The 21,733-nt window shown below is 38.7% G+C and overlaps 1 protein-coding gene and 1 non-coding gene across 4 annotated transcripts; both read left to right on the forward strand.

The window, feature by feature from the left end:
- The first annotated feature begins 2,009 nt into the window (after positions 1-2,009).
- On the forward strand, positions 2,010-20,620 carry LOC121899564 (P2Y purinoceptor 3). Of its 3 annotated transcripts, none has more exons than XM_042415477.1 (4): positions 2,010-2,103; positions 2,228-2,333; positions 15,704-16,140; positions 16,839-20,620. In XM_042415477.1, the coding sequence occupies exons 3-4, from the start codon at positions 15,713-15,715 to the stop codon at positions 17,509-17,511; spliced, it is 1,101 nt and encodes a 366-aa protein (XP_042271411.1). In that variant the 5' UTR covers positions 2,010-2,103; positions 2,228-2,333; positions 15,704-15,712; the 3' UTR covers positions 17,512-20,620. The 3 variants fall into 3 exon arrangements, with proteins under 3 accessions (XP_042271411.1, XP_042271412.1, XP_042271413.1); XM_042415478.1 differs by having other exon boundaries at positions 2,246-2,333; XM_042415479.1 differs by lacking the exons at positions 2,010-2,103; positions 2,228-2,333 and adding an exon at positions 4,704-4,795.
- On the forward strand, positions 11,757-11,829 carry trnaa-agc. Its single transcript has one exon. It is a non-coding gene; the product is annotated as a tRNA-Ala (tRNA).
- Positions 20,621-21,733: the final 1,113 nt, after the last annotated feature.

The raw sequence follows: 21,733 nt of genomic DNA on the forward strand, positions 1-21,733 counted from the left end.
TGTATGTTAAAAATAAATAAATACTAAGAGTGATGGAGTCATGATGAGGCCAAAAGCAAGAGTACATAACATACTACAATGTTTTAGGTAAAGTTTTAAGGCCAGCTTGAAAACACAAATATGGAATCACTGTTTTTCTTCATGCCTCAGTCACTTGATGTCTTGGCCAGGACCCATAACACAGCTAATACTTCCGTTGTCAGCAACATGTGGTTTTCAACTCTTCGTATTCCAGTGAATATCTACAGTATTTATCTGGAACTGGGAGGTGGTCTCCTTTATTTTATTTAGAGAACTCGGAGGAATGATGTCTTAGCTCGTGTTTCAAAAATGCACTAGTTGTCCAGAGGTCTTACAGCTGTTCTTACCTGTATATTCTGAGGTGTACCACTGCATTGACATGGACACTCGAAATGTTAATGCTTTAGGTGTGATTGACAGAAAATGTGCCTCACATATGCAACTCTCTTGGCTTAATATGGGAAACCCAACCTTTTTTTTTTTTGTCACTGACACCAGTTTGTGCTTTGTGATGTTTCTAGGAGGCTAATCGTGTTGTCCAACACTATGGTGTCCTAAATTTGTGACCACATCTTATCAGCTGTACTCTGACTGGGAAATGGATGCTGTGCAGGAAACAACAATGCTGACAAATCAAATAAGAGAACAATACGAGTCTCATAAAATCCCAATTAGATGAGACACAGTGATACACACAAAAACCAGCCCTGTCTCTCTTCTTTATGTTTACCAATGTTTAATATCACTTAGCTGCAAACAGAATCGAAGATGTTTGCATGTTGTATAATTGGAACAATGACCATATGGTCAATTTATAGCAAGTATAGTCTCCTATAGTCTCTATAGTGTGTTGAAATGTACACATGGAGAATATTTTAAAGGTTGATTCCTGTATCTTTAATGTATTTAAAAATCCTCACCAGAATTTTGTTCCTGGAAATTTGTAGAAGGTTTATACAGCATTTACATGTTTGTCTTGGCAAGTAAACTTTACATAAAATAGTTGAACTATTAACTGAATACATAAAAGCATTGAGTCTGTATTTTTATAAAATTTTGCAGACTCTTGTGGTGGTGTCTGCTCAAACTTGGTAGGACATGGGTGGAACTTCAGCTCATGACATCTATTAATTAAATCCTGGCCATGCTTCACCACTGGCACTTACAAACTGGCTGTAACAGTACTGATTTACATTTTGAAGTCCATTTTTAGCAACTTGTGGTTTGGTTCTTTCACCACAGTTTACTGATGATGTCGTTTTAAGCATAAATATTGTTGCGCTGTGATATGGAACGGTGATTCAACTGTTGACAGAAATGTTTGAAGTCATTTTTAAGTGCATCTGCAAAGCCAGGCAGTGGTGGAAGAAACACTCAGAGCATTTACTTACGTGAAAGTACCAATAGAGCCATGTAAAAATGCTCCATTACAAGTAAAAGTCCCACATGAAAATTAAAGTATTAAAGTAAAAGTACTAAATCACTATTTGGTGGAGCTGTTAACAACTCAGACATCTGAAATGTGACCCCGACTACACACTGCTTTTTGTAAAACATCAAAAACCCAAAAGGTTGGAAACCACTGGTTTCATCTTTAACAATGTTTTGTATTTTAAAAGCTTGTTATATAATCCATTGTGTCAAATCTTCATCTGAAAAGTAACTAAAGCTGTCAAATAAATGTAGTACAATAGTTCCCTCTGAAATGTAGTGGAGTGCAAGTACAAAGTAGCTTAACATGGAAAGTACAAATACCTCAAATTTGTACTTAAGTAAATGTACTTAGTTACTTTCCACTACTTGAAGTTTTATGAAACTTCAGAGGACTTTTAAAGTATTCCCCTTGTGACCTTGGTTTAAAATGCTGACATATCAGGTTAAAAATAGATACATATATTTATGTTTTGCATCGCTCCCTTTACCCTGGTCTGGTGGGTCAAGGCTGACTGCGCGTGCGTGGCCCCGGCATGACTCTGGCTGTTGTGGCGCGCCGCAGTGGCAGGAACAGCAGTGAGTGTGTGAGAGGAGTGTGTGAGGACTGTGTGAAAAGTGTGTGAAGCCCACAGAGCTACTTTACAGCAGGTAGGTCCGGGACAGGATAAACTACGAGTTCAGACCACACTTGTACTCATTATTTGTGATATAAAACAGCTTGGAGTGCGTTCAGAGGGGTTTCTTTACTCTGGCTTTCCTTCACGCTGAACAGGTCTTTGTTGCTACACAGGAGAGGAAAGCAGCAGGACGGGTCTTGTGCCATGGCAGAGTCGCCAACTTGTTGATGTTGCCACTCAATTTTGTTGCAGTCAATCAAGGTAAGTTTACAGTTTTATGATTCCTCTTTCTCACTACGCCCCAAAGGAATGTAAAATCTCTAGCAAAGGTATTTATAACCAACCAAAACATAATATTCTCAGTGGGGATTAGCGTGTTCAGTCCATGTGGTGTCATTGTGATATCTTATTAAAGCATTATAGTTTTGTTGAGACATCTGAAACCTTGTCAATTGTATACAAGTCTCACCACAGTCAGGGAACAGTTGAAATGTTAATGAAACAAAACAGCAGGACGTTTCTGGTACTAAATAAACGCGCCACACACCCACCAAGCGTCATAAATGTCTGCTGTCATGATGGATGAAGGTTTGTATCCTGTGTGCAGCGAAGAACAGGTCATTTTACTGTGGTTATATTCTTGATAAGAGCTTGGCTGCCGTGATAACATCAGATTTGTTGCATCCCTTTCCTCTCAAGTGTTTTAATAAGGTTTAATGTTCTCTCTAAATCCGGGAGAGTAAAATAAACAGAGCCAAAGTGCTCTTGGGCAAGGCACTAATGCAAGCTACACAGCCTGCTGCAGTGCGCCGAGTTGTTACTGTGCACATACCAGGTGTGGGAACCACTGGACATACCAGGTGTGAATATGTGTGACGGCGTCTTGGTGAGGCTTGCAGGAATTAGTGTGACGTTTTGCAGAACTTCACCGAAAAAGGAAACGAAAAACATTTATTGTTGAGTCGAAAGTTTTGAACTGTAAAAATTGGGCCATAAAATCATACTGTGACACCGCCACAACTCCCATGAAGCTGGAGTACAGTTTTTCAGCTTGAGAAAAGGCGTGAAGTCACAGATAAAAAAAATTTCTGCAGAAACCTGTTCATGTTCATAAATCTCCACAAGACAAATATTTTTCAGAATTTAATCTAAACTATATATCACTTTAAATTTGTTTGGAATGTTAAGAACATAACGGATTACTGTTATGAATCTCACAATCTTGATAAATATTTTTTCAAACCAGAATTTCCAGTACAGTCAGACATGTTTGACAACAACCAGTGTGTCTGCAGAATAACCATTAGTCTCTATTATCAGTATCAGCCATCTGAGAAAACCCAGTACAGTGTTTCAAAATACTGACTTCACATTAATATCTCAGTGCATCCTGCGCTGCAACAGCAGAGATGGTTTATACTTCACTGACTGAGAGGAAAAAGGCAACGTTACGGGGCATCGTCAAAGCAGGTAGTGACACTAAAAGACGTCCCACTAAGTGTGAGAGAAAGTGTGGGACATACAATACACAGCAGGCTATTATACATACAGTATTACCATTTACATCTATCTATGGCTGCAATTACTGATTATTTTCTTATCGATTTAGTTACTAATCGATTAGGTATTAGAAAATGTCAGAAAATGGTGAAAAATGGAGATCGCTGTTTCCCAGAGCCAAGCTGATGTCCTCAAAAGTCTTGTTTGGTCCAACTAATAGTCTACAACCCAAAGATATTCCATTTATTATCATGGAGGACTAAAAAAACCAGAAAATATTCACATTTGAGAAGATGGAATCAGAGAATTTTCTTCTTGAAAAATGACTCAAAATGATTAATCAATTATCAAAATAGTTGGCGATTAATATAACAGTTGGCAACTAATCGCTTAATTGTTGCAGCTCTACATCTATACATCTGTGCATATAATAACTTCCCTTGAGACATAATGTGGATCATCTCTGCTGTTAATGAGAGATGTGAGGTTTTTTTTTTGCAATATTTTCTTGTTTAACACATTTATATGTCATTGTTTTCTCTATGCTTTTTATATGAAAGGGCACTAAGCCTAACTCCAGTAAGAAGACACATCACAGCATTAATAACCAACAATTTGGAAGGGCTGCCATCTGTAAAGACCTGGCGCATTCACCATGGGAGTTACCGTTACTGTGTTTTTAGTTAAGATTCCTTACTGTCAGGCTTCTGTGGGTGTTTTGTCTGTCTGACTGGGAACAGACACTGGTTTAGAGACTCACAGACACAGTCAGTTAGGTGATAGAGCAGCAGAGTGAGACAAAGTTGTTTACAGGACAAGGTTAAGTGCACAGTACTGAGTAAATAAGCAAAAGCCCAGTGGCTGCTATCCTAAAGAAACCGCATCATTTAATATGATCGATATCTCTGTCCTCTCTGGCCAAAGTAGGATTTAGAGGGACGACTCTAATAATTTGTCTTAATTGGGAACCATAGCGACCAGAGCTCATGTTAAAAAACTACAGTACTCCCCAAGATGGTCAGAGATGTATTGGGTGATCAGTCTATAAAGACATTTCTGTTGTTTGTCCCTTTCTTTTTTACTTTACTGACTCACTGCTTTCACCAGAGCTGCATTCACATCCCCTCTGCACCACAAACCCATGACAACAGCCACCGCAGGGCCCAGGCAAACTGCTACTTACCAGTCTGTTAAGCTTTTGATAAGCTTCTGCCTGACGAAAGGTGTGTATCAAGATGTTACAGCAACTTGTTTGAAACAACATGTTTGTCTGTCAACACTTCGATCAACTAGTAACCCTTCAACACAAGTGCTTAGGAAGCCACAGAAGTAGAAAATATTAGTGTTTATGAGATGTTTTTGCATCTGCAACATGTATTTGTTGTGTATAATCCTAAACTAAATACGTATTTTAAGTTCCGTTTTATGAGTTTGTTACCATCACAGAAGGAACCTAGACCTCTGAATGTCCACCCACTTCTCTGATTTATTCAAATCTGTTTATTCCAGAAAACAGGTTCAACAAACTCCAAGTCAAACCTTGAACTCTGAGCTGATTAACCCCGAGATGGGAATCAGCTGATTGGAGTCAGTTCAATCAACTCTGACTTATGTTCACGCTTAGTCAAGCGTGTGCATGATGAATGAAAAAAGCCAAAAAAAGCTTCCAATACTATGATTCACACTGGCAACAGGTAAATAAAAGGCAGAGCCTCCATTTGAATCCACTGGACGTAGAGATATTAATGCATGTGTATGCCAACGGTGCACATTTATCTTTAAACAAAAGAACCTGAGTCAGAGCGAGAAGGGAAGGAGTGCTGTCCATTAATTCAATATTTACCAGACTTCCATTTCCTTAATAGATGATAAAGTGGTATCTGACTGTGTATCAGGCTTTAGCTACATTATATTTTAAATACGTTTGTTCAGCTTTAATCTGATGGGAGACAAGGAGGTAGCAGCTGAAGATGAAAAATATGGTTAAAGATTTGAGAAATATATAGATGAAAGACTTAGAGACATGTGTTTGGTGATTTGTACTTGAAAAGTACACATATTTAGACATGTATTTTGTATCTTGGCTCAACAGCATTCAGTGATGCTGCTCCATCCTGCTCACTCAGAAATATTGATCCTACGTGTCTAAAGCTTCATACCGATTCTTTTCAAAATTTAAACTGAGATGACACATTATGTATAATGAACATTTCAGTGCAGGAGCTGCTCTAACAAACTGACAGCTATCTTGTGTGCACAGAGTCACAGTGTTATAAAAGAAAGACATGCAGAGGTTTGATTCTGAGCTGAGGGTAAATTCACGCTGTGTAGGCTAATATGTGAACCTGAGAGCAAAAACCGCTGTTCAAACAAATGACTGATGGTGCATAAAAGCAGTAATGTTAGTACAGATACTCCTTGAGTAACAAACTAATATCCAACCAAGACTTTGATTCTGACAGACAGTAAACCTCCGCTAATTAATGAGCTTCGATATGCACTTTGATATGAACTGAATGAATGAAGAAATGTAACAGTGTGTCTGGCTCTATAAGACAGAAACTCAGGATTTGTTGCAGAAAACGTGCCAGCGAGCAAGAGCTTCACAGAGTCAGTTACCTTGGTAACTGACCCAGAGTTTAAGTTAACTCTCTTTCTGGAACTGAAAACCCAGAGTTTCCCTCATCTCAGGGCTAACAAACTCAGAGTTTTCACTAAACCCGCTTTCAGGAATACACCCCAGGCGTTGTGCTCATGGCGCATTGATACCATATGGCAGAATAGAAAGATTCCCATGTTAAGTAGTGAGTGACGTATCCATCCACAGAAGCTGTGGTTGCACTCGCCAGGAGCGGTCAACATTTTTCACTCCGATCAGACAAATATGTTGATTCAGGAGTTGTTATTTTTGTAAGACTACTAACAACAACTTGAACAGCTGCATCAATCACATCCTCACTTGTCACCGTTTTACTGACACAATTTTTCAGTGTTCATGAATGAGACCAGTTACCGAGTAGTGAGGGCAAAACAAAACCCCATAAATGAAACCTAACGAAAGGTTGTTCACGTTAAATGCTTCCAGAATGAGGTTTCAGTGTATAAGTTTACATGCACACTAATATTCCACTATTATTCTGACTATGACAATATTCCAAATTTGATGCAGGTCATGTAAACAGCACATTCTGTTTGGATAATCCGAATTAGGCCTTATTCCAAATGTAGCATTTTCCGATTAAGACATTTGGAATATGCCAATATTATTTGGGTTTTAGCAGCATTATTTGAACATGTATACAGCGCATTCGGAATAGGCATCTTAATTGGGGTTTTTACCGCTGTTTGCGACACACGGCCCTCTCGCCTGTTTACCCCTGTGCAGGCAGAATGACATATGCTGGAGCAGGAAGGCAGACAGAGGAGAGGAATGAGAGGAGAGTGCAGAGCTGTTCAGGACGGGCTGGAAAGTGCGCCTTCCCCACGTCAGGGGTGGAGGGGATTGGTAATTATCTTGACTGATGTGACGATTCGGTGTGATGCAGCAGTGTAGTAAACATCATGGGACAACCTAGGTACTGGATGTACCTGTAACTATAAATTTATTATACGAGTCATATCAATATCACTTATAAATATCAGGCAGCAGCTCACTAATGGTTTTCACCTTGCTGGTGTACTTCGCACCTACAGAGATCTTGTGATTCCCGTTCCCACTGGAGCAATGTTGAAAACCCTCTGCATGTAAATGAGAATAGATAGTGGAATATTCATTTTGATTAGCCATGTAAACAGCCTAGTAGGAATATTGTCTTTGTTGGAATAAGGGCAAAAACCAGAATATTTTGTGCATGTAAACGTATTCATTGATCAATGCCTGACTATTCTGTCTCTGTAATGACTCAGAAAACACAGAACCCAAAGCATGAATTCAGAGGCAGTTAACTGAGTGTCCAATATCTTTAATCAAGTCCAAAAAGCGGGCAGGGGTCAAAAAAACAGGCAGACAGGCAGATCAGGCAGACAAAACTGAGGGGAATAGAAAAAAATATTTTAACCGGTAATCAGGCAAGGTATCAGGCAGGGAATTGCTGGAAAGCTAGGCATAAAACTCTAGACAATCTGACAGAGGGTAAGTGAAACTGGTATATGAATGATTGACTGAAGAAGATCATGAGATATAGGCGTGGAGATGGGTGGGGGAGCTCAGGTAAGGGGAATAAAGTGATTGCAGGGCAGATGGGAGTGGCAGGATCTCTAACAACAGAAGAGTAAATGGTCACAGGGCAAAAAGCATAAATTACAGTCTCTATAAAGGTGAAGTCATGACAGTCTCAGTATATTACTTACACTCTGCTTTTGTCAGAGCTGTGTGTGGCAACCGCTTGACAACAATCACACACATGAGTCTTGTGTCACACACCTGATGAAATCCTTAGTCCAAATCCTTACAGCAACGTGCATCAACACGTCTTTGTCTACAAGTTACGGCAAATTATTACTTAGAAAGCGCTGTGTATTGTCATCTGCAGCTGTGTGTGTGATCCATATCACTTTGGAATGCGCTCGTGTCCATCTGTACTTTTTCAGTGGAGAAGATGTAACTGTTTAAACATTTTTAGATTCTTCCAGAAGGGATTTACTACACTAGATTCATGCATAAAGCACTCTCTCTAGCCATGCAATAATGCCCATATTTGTACTTAAACGTTTTGCACTTTTTCTGTGAAAGTGAAACAATCATTACGAACATCATTTTTCCCAGAATACCAAGAAAGGAGGATTAGCTCAAATGCAGGCTGCTTTCTTGGCAAGATGGCATGCGCTCTCTGAGAAAGTTTTTAAGTTGTTTATTAGGACAGTTGACTAATTGCAGTTCAGCCTCATGTAACAAACAAACATGCAACAAATTGTTTTATTCTCTTCTTGACCACACAGCAAGCAGTGTGCTTGTGTCAAACACCAGCCTTTCTCATCAGCCAAGTATTTATTTATGGTGCAGCTGATTAGTTTAATCATCTGCACCATAATGGCCACCAGGCCTGTCCTCAGGATTGATAGACTCTTATTAGTGTGACCGTATTATCTAAGATAATTAGTAAAATGTTTTGTTTCTTTCCTAATCTAGACAAACAGCTGTGATGTCTGCAACATGCAGTGTGTTTTGTCCGTGCAGTTGCATCTACATTTGTTGGGAAAATTAAATAATATTTGCTGTTCAGCAAAGAGGATGTTTATGTTTTCGTGCTGACATGTACAGTGTTGCTTGAAAGTTCATAAACCCTTTAGAATTTGCTCTATTTCTACATAAATATGAGCTAAAACGTGATCAGATTTCCATTCAAGTCCTAAAACTAATAAAGAGACATCAGTTAAACAAATGAGACAAAAGCCTTACACTTGTTCATTTATTTATTGAGGAAAATGATCCAATGTGTTGGAGTCGGGTGTCACAATCAAGGGTGAGTCTGGGAGGCCCTGCCTTATTTAAAGAAGAGAAATCTGGGTCTTCACTGTGAAACTCTGAGCTTCACAACACAGGTTTGTGGAAGTGTGTCATGGCCCAAACAAAAGAGATTTCTGAGGACCTTAGAAGAGTTGTTGATCCTCACCAAGCTGGAAAGGGGTACAAAACCATTTCTAGAGAGTTTGGACTCCACCAGTCGACTGTCAGGCAGATCACATACAAATTGAAGACATCCAACACAATTGTTACCCTACGCAGAAGTGGTCGAACGACAAAAATCACACCAAGAGCAGGCATGTAATAGTCCAGGAGGCCACAACGGACCCCAGGGTAACATCTAGGAAACTAAAGGCCTCTCTTGCAGTGGCTACAGTCGATGTTAATGAGTCCACTATCAGGAGAACATTGAACATCAATGGTGTACATGGCAGAGTTGCAAGGAGAAAGCCACTACTCTCCAACAAGAACATTGCTGCCGTCTACGGTTCGCTTAAGACCACATGGATAAACCAGAAGGTGATTAGAACAATGTTCTGTGAATGGATGAGACCAAAATTGAAATTTTTGGCTTGAATGAGAAGCATTATGTTTGGCAATGAGCAAACATTGCATTCCAGCATAAGTTCTTTCTCCCATCTGTGAAACATAGTGGTGATAGTATCATGGTTTGGGCTGCTTGGACAGCTTGTAATCATTGATGGAGCTATGAGTTCTGAGTTGTACCAGCAAATTCTACAGGAAAATGTCAAGGTATGAACTGAAGATCAGCAGAAAGTGTGTCATGCAGTAAGACAACAACACTAAACGCATAAGTCGTTCTACCAAAGAATGGTTAAAGCAGGAGAAAGATAATGTTTTGGAATGGCCGAGTCAAAGTCCTGACCTTAATCCTAAAGAAATTCTGTGAAAGAACCTGAGCATGTAGTTCATGCAAAGAAACCCACTAACATCCCTGAGTGAGACTGTTCTGTAAGGACGAATGTGCTAAAATTCCTCCAAGCCGATATGCAGGGCTGATAAACAGTTACTGGAAACTGTTTGGTTGAAGTTATTGCTGCAAAAGGGGGTCACGCCAGTTACTGAAAGCAAGGGTTCACATACTTTTGCCTCCCACAAATATGTAAGATTGGATAATTTTCCTCAATAAATAAATGAAAAAGATGAAAGAAATGAAAACTTTTTTGTCTCACTTGTTTAATTGGGTTCACTTTATCTAGTTTTAGGACTTGTGTAAATGTCTGATCATGTTTTAGGTCATATTTATGCAGAAATACAGAAAATTCTAGAGGGTTCACAAACTTTCAAGAAGCACTGTACTTGCATATTTTGTACATGCAAGTCTCTATATTCGTCTATTTGTCAGACAAGTGTATTTAGCCTGTTTTCGTGTGTGTGTGTGGTTTCTGTATATTTATGTCTGCAAACCTGATTGTATGGTGCAGTCTTTCATGTGTGATATTGATTTTTGTTTACTTCCTTTTCATTGTGTGTGTTATTTTTCAGATTTTTTACAGCCAAAGAATGAGTGTGAGTGAGTGAGTGAGTGAGTGAGTAAAGAGCAGTGGTCATGAACAGTCTAAGAGTATTTAGACTTAAACTTTCTCCTCAGCTCAGCATCTCTTCTCTGTTCATTTACATCTGCTGCTCTGTGTTTATTACAGAAACAGAGCATCTGTGTTTACAGTATACAGCATGTGGTTTTATATGTCTTTATCTGTCAGTCACCAGTTAGATTAGTAGGGGATTAGATTCCCTACAGCGCAACTCTGAAGCCAGCCAGAGATACAGAGAACCTGCCACAGCCAATGAAACCAAATTATTGTGAGTCTGTGTGTGTGTGTAGCTGGAGTGTTGTTTTTATCATATTTGACTGTATTATTTACATTATACTTTTTGCACATAGCCTAGTCATATTTGGTTTTGTATGTGTTTAGAGCACAACAACTCTTTGTTTCATGATTTTCTTTAGTGCTCAAGCAATCAGGCAATTTATCAGTTGTGTGTGTACATTACAGAGAGAAAAAAGGCTGCAACTAATGATTACTTTCCTTTTGGATTAATCTGCAGATTATTTTCTTGATCAATTGATCACTGGTAAGAGTCAGGTGTGTTGCTTTGCTTGACATACCGTCTAAAACCAAAAAATATTCAGAATACTATTATAATAATATTATCGTATATAAGAAAACTGGCAAATATTCACATGTGAGACATTGAGACAAAAATGACTATCAATTGATGAATAGACTACTTGATTGATCGAGAGTCATAGCCAGGCTCTGTTGCCTGCTACATATTTTGAACTACTCTGAGCTCTCTCACGCTCTCAGTCATGACACCGTAACCAGGGTTCAAAAGTCCTCATGCTACCAAATCCACATGCTGAATAATCATTAAAACTTTATGTAGGGTAGTTTGATTTACAACCCTGTTATGGTCAGTTATTAATCTGCTATATTTGTCCTGGGTTGCCGGAACATTGGAGCATTCATGGATTATAAATAATCTTGTGTAACCTTCAGTTCTGCCTCTTGGCAGGCCTGAGGGGTGAGAGTATGCAGCAGGGCGTCTCTCTTGTCAAAGCATGTGTGAGAGAGATAAACAGAGTGCAGAGTGTTGCTGTCAGTGACTGGTAACTTTACTCCTTTGGGCAGTGCTGTGGGTGTTTCCTTCTAAATGACCTGTCATTTGGTGCTTTTTACAGCAGGCAGCATGCAGGGGAATTAGCTCAAATGGTAGAGCGCTCGCTTAGCATGCGAGAGGTAGCGGGATCGATGCCCGCATTCTCCAAGGTCCTTTTTGTCTGTGAACAATTGAAGTAAAATGCAATTTTAGCATTTACATTACTACTGTATAACGTATTGAATATTTGAAACTCTCGTCTTGCTCAAACAAATAGTAAGAAGTCTAACTGTACTGTACTACAAGATACAACCACCACATTCTCTAAGTAGTTGTTTGAGTTGATGGTAAAGTCAACTTATTTGTCTACTTTGCCATCTATTAAAACTTCCCATAGAAAGGATTTGAGGAGAAGATGTATGGACAAGTTTCAGGAAACCTGCCAATCTACCTACAATTATGTTGGCAGAAAAATCTGCACTGAGTCACAAAGCAAAAGTGGGTGACTCCTTCACAACCATAATGCAAGAGCCAAATAGCCATTGCAGGATTACATGTTAGTGAGTAATGTTCAAATTAGTGTTTGCTGTCAGTGTCATGATGGAGTAGACATCTGGCGTAAAGTGTCTAAATTACAACTTCCATTTTCATGTTTGGAAAATCAAGTCTAAAAATAACTTTGTGTCTTCCTTTTGTGTCACTTTGCCTTAATTATTTTCTGACATAATTGTGTTCGAGAGAGGAGTATTTTTATTATTACTTTAGCCAATGTAAGCCTGGTTTATATTCATGCGTAAGGGTGTCATTTTACCAACACCCAGATATCTGATACATCTCTGTAAATACACAGAGGGCTAAAAATGTAATCACAGGTATTAGCCACGCATACATGGCAAGAACTAAGAGCTTTTTTTTGCTTGCATTGAACAGTGAAAAACACTTATATGCCTCAAATATGCTGACTACAAATATTTACTCTGGAGTCATTCCGGTGATCTAAATCTGGTAAAATCAAAAGTTGTGATTCCTAAATGAAACGCTTTTTTACCATTTTGCTGAAGATTTGTTGTGGTCTGTCTGTGTTCGTCTGTTATATTGCTACTAAACTAAGAGCAAATCCCGATTAGGAAATAGATATAGCCTGGAGAGTAGCTGTGAACAAACACCACTCAGAGCTGTCTGAGTACTGTTTGCTCTCGAAGGTAAAAATTGGAAACATGACCATATCTGACACACACTAAAGATTTCGGTGCGTTCTTTGGCATGCATTCATATTTATACTCTTCTATATACATTTACACCAGAAACATGTGTGAACATGTGAAATGTGAGTCTGAAGTGTGTATCTGTTTTCATTGAATAAATATTTTAATTTTAACCCATTAAAGATAATCAATAAAAGTCAGTAGTGAACTATGGCTTATTAACTGGTAACTAATATTGCTTTTAATTACATTTTGCTCGTGTTACAAATTTTAGACATGTTTTCAACTGTTAAAGCATGTTTGACTGTAACAGGATGAAGCTTGTTCACGTTTTCGATGAGACCAACTTCAAATAATCCAACAAATTTTGTGACAGCTGTAGGAAGCACTAAAGAACGTGCATGCTTCAATGTGCAGTAAATTACGATGGAGGCCGCTAATCTGTGTCTAACATTACCATCAATGATAAAATAGATCAGAAAGAGTTTTATATTTCTGTTTGCCCCTTTCCCCTAATTAATCTAAAAAGAATTTGACACTCAGCAGTTCATTAATTCTTCATAAACAGTATCCTCCTCCAGTGATATGTGATCATCTCCTCCACAGTGCCAGTTGTAATAAGGAGCAGATATTCAATATGGGACTCAGGACTGGAAGATACTGTTTCAGTTGGCAGAACTCAGCTGTTATTCCCGCTTTGCCTTGTAGACCAATGATTTGCTCTCAAGGGCTTGTTTAAAGCATTTTCTTTTTTTGGAGACCCTCAAGTGTAAAACTAGACAAAGGAGACCTGCTGGTGAGCTGTTTGGTTCTTTACTACAGCAAATAATACGTTCTGTGTCATGTCTGTGCCTTGTTCTATAACATTTTCACCACTTTCAAAGTGACACATCTTCCCACACAGGACACACAGTCACCTCAGCTGTGGTTTAAACATATGGAAAGTTACAGTGTGGATTGAAGCAGACCAAAAAAGGGAAGTGGTTATTACAATAAATCCTTGGATATTGGGCAAGCCTGCACATGCCCCTATTCACTCATCACTCAAACACAATACTTTTGATAGAGATGGTGAGTTACGGGCTTAATCAGACATCACTTTTTAAAATGCAGTGCTCTAAGAAAGCTTAGTGATTTGAATGACTGTCATGACATCATTCACATCAAGAAAGTTCAAGCTAAAATCTGAATTACAGTGTAAATGAGTCAGCAGCAAATAAAACGTCAGTGCACTTTTTTCAAACCTTTTTTATCCCTCGCTAGCTGCTCATTGGTTGAGTGTAAAGAAACGTTTTATGGTCTGTTGGCACACTGCTCTCTCCCCCTCCAATCCTCCAATTACTCTACCAGGAATTATGAAATCATGCGTCACTGTTGTTCACAACAATCTGTACGTGCACACACACACACACACATTCTCAAACACAGCTTTTTTTTCTAAAAACACCCAAACACATTTTTAAGCGGTTTCACGAGACACCACACATGTACCCACTCTTACACAAACTGTATGCATACACGCAAGGGTTTTTAGCTGAAAGGGAATTAGTTGTGAAATGCCATGAATCACAGTCTGTCAATGCTCTGGAGGAAGTGGCTTAAGCCAATCACTTACCCGCCCACATGCTGCCATGAAGGAAATGGATGTGATTGATGTTGGCGGTGGAGGCAGCAATTGCAGATTGTTGATTAATCTCTGTTTCTGACAGACAGTGTGAGTTGTGAGTGGGAGACCAGACAGTGTGCAGTGGTTTTCATTTCAAAACTTCCAGCTGTCCAGTTTGTACTTGTTATGAAATGATGGAAGGACTGATGTAATGAACATAATCTGATGGGTTGGCTCTCAAATTGTCACCACCATTGGTTTTTCTAGTAATACTCCAGCTACTACTAATTACACAGTAACCACCCTGCAACAATGAGCACAGGTGGAAAGTAATAAAGTAAAATTATGAGGTAGTAGAGTTACTAATACTATAGGCTACTTTTAGTCTGTTACATTCATCAGATAGCTGTAGTTATTGTGCAGATTAAATTAACTTTACAACATACAACAAACCACCTCCAACCTTTTTTACTTGTGAGCCCTTTAAAAGAAGCAATGTTTACATGCGACCCTTCGTCACTGCTTGCAGATATCTACTGCTTGTGACCACCGGATAGGTTTCATTTTTCTTGTTTAGAGGCCTGAGGACATGAAATTATTCAGGCAAGGAGAAGAAAGAAACCACACTTGTGTAGAAGAAACCAGAAAGATTAGAGGAAATCCTTTAATGACCTTGTGATTGCTATTTCTACTCCAAATATGGGCTCACAAAGCATTGAGGCTTGTCAGAAGGTCATTTACTCATAAACTCATGTAACCTGAGGATAAAAATATGGGCTTAGCTCACAAGGTCCTGGACTAAAAGTCCGGTGTTGACAGGTTTCAAGGTTACTGCTTCACTGAGATGTTTGAAATATTGATGGTGTAAATCAAACAAAACTGATTGCTTGCGCCCTCTGGTGGAGGATTTCTGTTTGTCTTTCTACTGTATCTTTGTGAACACTTGATCACACATTAATCACATGGCACTTGAAAAATATTAATTTACGACTTTTTCTATAGTTAGTAACTGGTTTGGTACTCGTGATATGTGCTACATTTTGTGCAGTAACATCCATAAAAATCAAGTCAGTTTAAATGCATACAGACATATGGCTGGAAGCTCACAATGACCTTTTACTATCACATTCAATGGTCCATACATCATCACTCTTGTTGATTTTGATTCAGTTATTATATTAATGTTATCAAAGTTAAACCTCCTTCATGTCTCTCCTTGTCTCTCCTGCAGAATGTGAAGATGCCACATTCTGTCGACTACTTCCCTACAGAAGCTCTCGTCTCGAAACCCTTTTCCTTGGACTTCTTCTCTACCAGCAACCACACCACAGAGCCATACACAGCAGACGGATTACTCCCCAGGATCAGCAACATCAGCGGGCATGGTGTCCTTCGCTGCACCTACAAGGAGGACTTCAAACGTATTTTACTCCCTGCTGTGTACAGCATTGTCTTCCTGCTTGGCCTTCCTCTCAATGCTGTTGTCATACTGAAGATATGGAGGACGCGACCCAATCTGTCCCGCACCAACATCTATATGCTAAACTTGGCCATAGCCGACTTCCTGTATGTGATGTCACTTCCCTTGCTGATCTACAACTATGCCAGCCATGACTACTGGCCCTTTGGAGAGTTTGCCTGTAAACTGGTCAGGTTTCAGTTCTACAGGTGAGGTTGACTGTCTGTTGGCTAATTATTTCTGTAACTTTTCAGTGAAATGAGAAAACTTTCTTAAGGTCTCAGTATGTTTCAAAGGAAGCTTTTAGACAAGCTCATCCAGCATGTCATCAGACCATGTTTAAAGGCAAAACTTTTTATATCTTTTTTGAAGGGCTGCTATTATAAATAGCACAAATTCGGAAAACAGTGCACACCTTTGGACAGTCTCCTCAAAGGCATTTGTTGTGTTGCCATCACTTGTACATGCAAAAAGTTGAGCAAAAAGTTCAAGCCTCGCCTGCTTTCTTGCCTCCTCATACCTGGTCAGTGCATGAAGTGGGTGATTATTTTCAGTTTGCAAAGTTACAAGAATCCTGCCGTGGGAAAGATGTGGGAATAAGGAGTTCAGATGCTGTTAGATGATCCGACAAGCACTTTGTTTGAAGCATACTGAAGCTTTGAAGTTTTTCACTTTTTCCCAAATTAGTTACCTCCAAATATTCTCCATTTGTGACGATGTTTTAGTGGAAGAATCTTATACATCTTAACTATTATTTTATTGAGCAAAAAGTAGTGACTTAATTTCAACTTTGGCCTGCTGTTTGATAGATCATCATATCTGAAATGTGATATCTACAATACAGTGCGGTACAAGAGAATACAGAGTAATAAGATATAATTTAACAGTGTTTTCTTTCTTGTTTTAGTAATCTTCACGGCAGTATCCTCTTCCTCACCTGCATCAGTGTGCAGCGCTATTTGGGTATTTGCCATCCTCTCGCAATGTGGCACAAGCAAGGTGGGCGGAGGATGGCGTGGTCTATCTGCGGAGGGGTATGGCTGGTGGTCGCCATCATCTGCGCTCCAACGTTTCACTTTGCTGCAACGGGAATCCAGCGAAACCGCACGGTGTGTTATGATTTAAGTACACCGAAGCATTCTGTGGACTACTACCCCTATGGCATGGCTCTGACCTGCCTCGGCTTCTTGTTGCCTTTTATGGGTGTGATGGTGTGCTACTGCCGGATGGCCCACATCCTCTGCCGCCCGGTGTCCTACCAGGGTGTCTCCATAGCTACCGGGGAGAAACGAGACAAGGCGGTGAAGATGATCATCGTGGTGGCGACAGTTTTCTGCATAAGCTTTCTGCCATTTCACCTCACCAAGACCATGTACCTGGTGGTGCGCACGCTGCCGAACGCACCCTGCGAGATGAGAAACATGTTCTCAATCATCTATAAGAGCACCAGGCCGTTTGCCAGTATGAACAGCTTTCTGGATCCTATTCTGTTCTACTTCACCCAGCCACGCTATCGGAGGAACACCCGAAGGTTTGTGCTCAGAGTCACCACCCTTAGGAGCAAAGGCACCAGTGTGTGACCCAACAAGCAATCATACATGGCAACAGTATTTCTTAAAACCTTGTTGCAGAACCAGTGGTGGATCCCATGATGCTGCAAAGTGATACAAGAACTGGTTTCTGATGTCTTTCAGGTTTATACCTACTATTTGCTGCAAAAGGTTAAAAAATTGAGAGGCATTGGCAAATCAAAAGGCCTTCTGAAATGCTGTGTGAAGGCTGTAATCTTGTATATGAAAGGTAAACATAGACTGCAAAAACAAGGAGAAACACCGCAAAATGAAATGAAAATCTGTATTCTCCTACATGCATTATCTTGAGTTGCTGTTAACCATCACAGCCATCACAGACTATGGGTGTAATTTTATCAGGGGAAGTCAGGCATTTTTGGCACCGCAGAATAATTTGTGTTGTCTTGATCACATAATTATCGTGGCGATTAACACTGTAAATGCTGATGATTCCGTCAGAAGACCAGGGCACTCTGACTCATCCTGCACTGTCACTGTTATCTGGCAAATGTTTGCTTTCAGTCTAAGTTGTGCACTAGGTCATAATGTAGAAGCTTTTTTTTTTTTAATATGTTTGTTTTTTTCTATATTTTTTCTCTGTCACTAAGCACTGTGAACTGTACAGTAAAATGTAATGCTGTATAATAAGGTGACCATATGTGTGATATGGAAGTGGAGACATTCAGAAGTGAAAGAGAGAACACAATAATTTTTGGGATAAAATCCACTATGGCTCTAAGTCATGAAAAATGCTCAATGCGATGTTATATGTTAATGACTGCATGTTAAAATTACATGAAGTTCTTGTAAAAGGAGTTTTTGTTTGGGGTTAAAATGTCCCACAAAACAGAATTGCAAAAACATATATGAATATAGTGAGAGCAAGACTGAAACTGAAAAAATATGTGACTTTTTATATTACACTTTCATCACATGAAGGTTTTTACTGATTTTTTTTCTTTCCCCCCTCTAAATAAGTCAGACTATATATTTTAACTTTCTTTCTCAGTTGCAGGGCTTGTTGTTGCGTGTTTTCACCACCGGGTGGTGTGTGCACACCACTGCTTTAACCTCACTGCACTGACATGCGGCTCTTTTCTAAAAAAAAAAAATACAAAAACAAACTTAAAATTTTTTTTTTTTATTAAAACAGTATCCAGAAAGGATTACAACTCAACCACTACAATTAAAGACAAACAGATGCCAGTAAAATTGATAAGTAATCCTGCTCTTGCCATGGAAAAATAGGCCATAAATTTCCTCCCACATGTCTGTAAAATCTTCATTGAAAAGTTTGTGCCAACATTAATATATTTTTTTATATCAAAATCCTTATCAGATGCATTAGGTGAGTAGAAGGAAGGAGAAATGCAATTTGTAGACTTTGGAGCGGGGTCTAAATTAAGGCTCCACTTCCTGTGAGTGTGTGAACCTTTCCCAAGAAATTTCTGATTTTTTTTCCCCCCAAGAAATCACATCTGCTGATACAAGTGTAGTGTTACAGAAATAGAAAATACTGTAAACAATAGAGAGTAGAGACAGCCATGAGAAGGAACTGTGTACTTGTAAAGAGGTACTCCATGAACTGAACATGTGTAATGTGGTACTTTGTATCATGGCCTCCACTTGATAAAAATTTAAATTTTGTCTGATGAAGAGACAGAACTCTTAATGTTAGAATATTTAAAATGAAACAAAAGGGTGTGAATATCTTTAAATAACAGATAGTTTTGAAAGCCTGCTGAAAGTAAAAAGTGAATATTTTATGTGTGACTATGACAACTTTGATACAAATTTAAATAAAGCCAGGAAATGGCTCTTAACCTGATCCTAAAGACAGTCTATACAGTGGAGATTTCTCTATTTCTCATTGAGTTATACCAAGTAACTGAGTTACTGAGTTTTTGATTTTGTACATGTAAAGTTCATGAAATGAACACCAAAGCAGACTGCATTGTAAATGGGCTTCATGACGTGTTGTATGACGTGCATTTTGTTGTAGCTTAATGTTAATTTAACAAAATTCACACTTGAATGTTGTCCTAGCATCAATGTTTAGTTTTGCACGCTATCTTTCTGACACAGTTTTTACAAAATTCTGTTATGATTTTTTTTTAATAACACTGCCTCTCATGTCCAGATTGAACTTTCTTTGATCCCCTTCTCTTCGCTTTTCATCCTGACCTTCTCCAGTACTTTAAGATTTCTATCTTTTCATCGTTGCTTCCGTATTGCTCTTTGAACTGTGCCTTATGATGTCTTGACACTGCTGCAGAAGTCTTATTAGTAGATCTCTGATGTAGGCATTGAAATATACAGGTAATTATGTCATTTAGCTGATACACAACATAAATTAATTCTGATTGTAATGTGTTTCTGAGATGGTTAGTTTAATGCCAAATATAATAACTAACAGACTGTAGTGTCTCTCAGTCCATAACTTAGACCAAAGTCTAATGTTAAAATTTAACATCCAAATCATACTGAAATGACAAAATGAATCCTTAATTCAGATTATTTTTAAATTAATTCAACACACCAACAGCCTTTTGAAATCTGGTCATTGAAAAGCTTGCAACAATAATGAGTTCTGCACCTACGAGAGGGAAAACGTGTATATTAGTTTAATGTGAATACAATTTTCACCTCAATATGAGGTCATGTGCTTAAAAATGTTAGGAACTTCTTAATGTGTGTGTGTGTGTGTGTGTGTGTGTGTGTGTGTGTGTCTGTGCAATATACATAATAAGTAATGTAGTGATATACTGTATGTTGTGCTTTAAGCTTCAGCTAAAACAAGAGTTTACATGTTTTTTCCCCACATCTGTCTGGAGAGTCATACGTGTGTGTGGTCACTTTAGAGAATTCAGACGTCTGTGCATTGTGCCAACATATTTGTGTCAACCAGTATTATTTAGAAGAATTCTTTTGTAAAATACTGTAACATGGAGTAGAATCAGGTATAGAATTATATTTTTGTTACATAATTATTTTAATGAAAAAGTAACATTTATGTTCTTTATATTTTTGTTATTTTAAATTATGCAGCCCTCTTGCATTGCCTGTGAAAATGATGTCATAATGTAAAATTAATGGTGATTAAAAAATATCATGAATGCTTTCACTTCATTCAGACAAAGATCATTTTGTATATTATATTTCTGGTGGTTCAAACTGGTGGTTTCTGGTGGCTCCATGTCCTCTCCTCTCTGTCAGAACTAGGGCAGCAACTAATGATTATTTTCATTATTGATTCATCTGGTGATTATTTTCTCGATTAATCGATTAGTTGTTTGGTCCATAAAATGTCAGAAAATGTTGAAAAATGTCCACAATCCAAAGATATTCAGTTTACTATCATAGAGGACTAAAGAAAATGGAAAAATTCACATTTGAGTAGCTGGAACCAGACAATTTGGACATTTTTTTCCTTAAAAAATGACTCAAAACAATGAATCGATTAATTTAATAGTTGGCAGCCAATTGATTAATCGACTTATCATTGCAGCCCTGATCAGAAACCACTCTGAGGCTTTATTATCAGAACTTTTTAAAAGCCAAATGAACAGTCAGAAGCAATTGAAAGGAAACAAACAGTATTTTGTGCTTGTTGATGCAGGAGATTGTGTTGCTTTCTCTCTTTACCTACTCACATTTTCCTGGACTGCAACCTGCAACTTTCCTGACACGAGCTACTTTTCCAACTTACAGGTTAACAATTTCACCTGGCAACATGACAGTGTCTGCTTCAGATTTCCTTGGAAATTATTGGACTAAAATAATAATATCGTAAGATTTAAACACACAAGTAAAACGGTCAGACTTTGGCTTGAGCAAGTATCAAGATGAACTCGAGCTTTCATTCCAAATGCATTAAAATAAAAGTTTTTTTTGTTCACATTTAGCCCTCCAAACTGAATCCTGCTCCAGTGATACACAATTAAAGACAGATTCTGTGAGCTCATTACATTTACCCTCCTCAGAAGTACCAGCTACAGAGAGCTATGAGATATATCCATAATCTACCACCTGACATTTCACAGGTCGGGCCTGTGGAGGGCGCTGCAGTCAACATCTGCTCTCCTCTAAGGGAATGTAACACAGAATTCCCCTTTGGAACAAAAGGACCTGTTAACCAGACAGCCACATGGGAAGCACCACAGAGGGGTTATTGTGCATGGGTGAAAACTTTTTTTCTTTGTTTTTTTTTGTTTTGTTTTGTTTTTTTCTC

The sequence above is a fragment of the Thunnus maccoyii genome, chromosome 6, assembly GCF_910596095.1.
Source record: "Thunnus maccoyii chromosome 6, fThuMac1.1, whole genome shotgun sequence".
NCBI classification, from domain to species: Eukaryota; Metazoa; Chordata; class Actinopteri; order Scombriformes; family Scombridae; genus Thunnus; species Thunnus maccoyii.

Excerpts from the sequence above, each read along its gene's own strand:
- LOC121899564 (XM_042415477.1), top strand. The coding sequence starts at position 15,713 with ATGCCACATTCTGTCGACTACTTCCCTACAGAAGCTCTCGTCTCGAAA. Across the intron at positions 16,141-16,838 it reads GTCAGGTTTCAGTTCTACAG|TAATCTTCACGGCAGTATCC; the intron begins GTGAGGTTGACT and ends TTCTTGTTTTAG.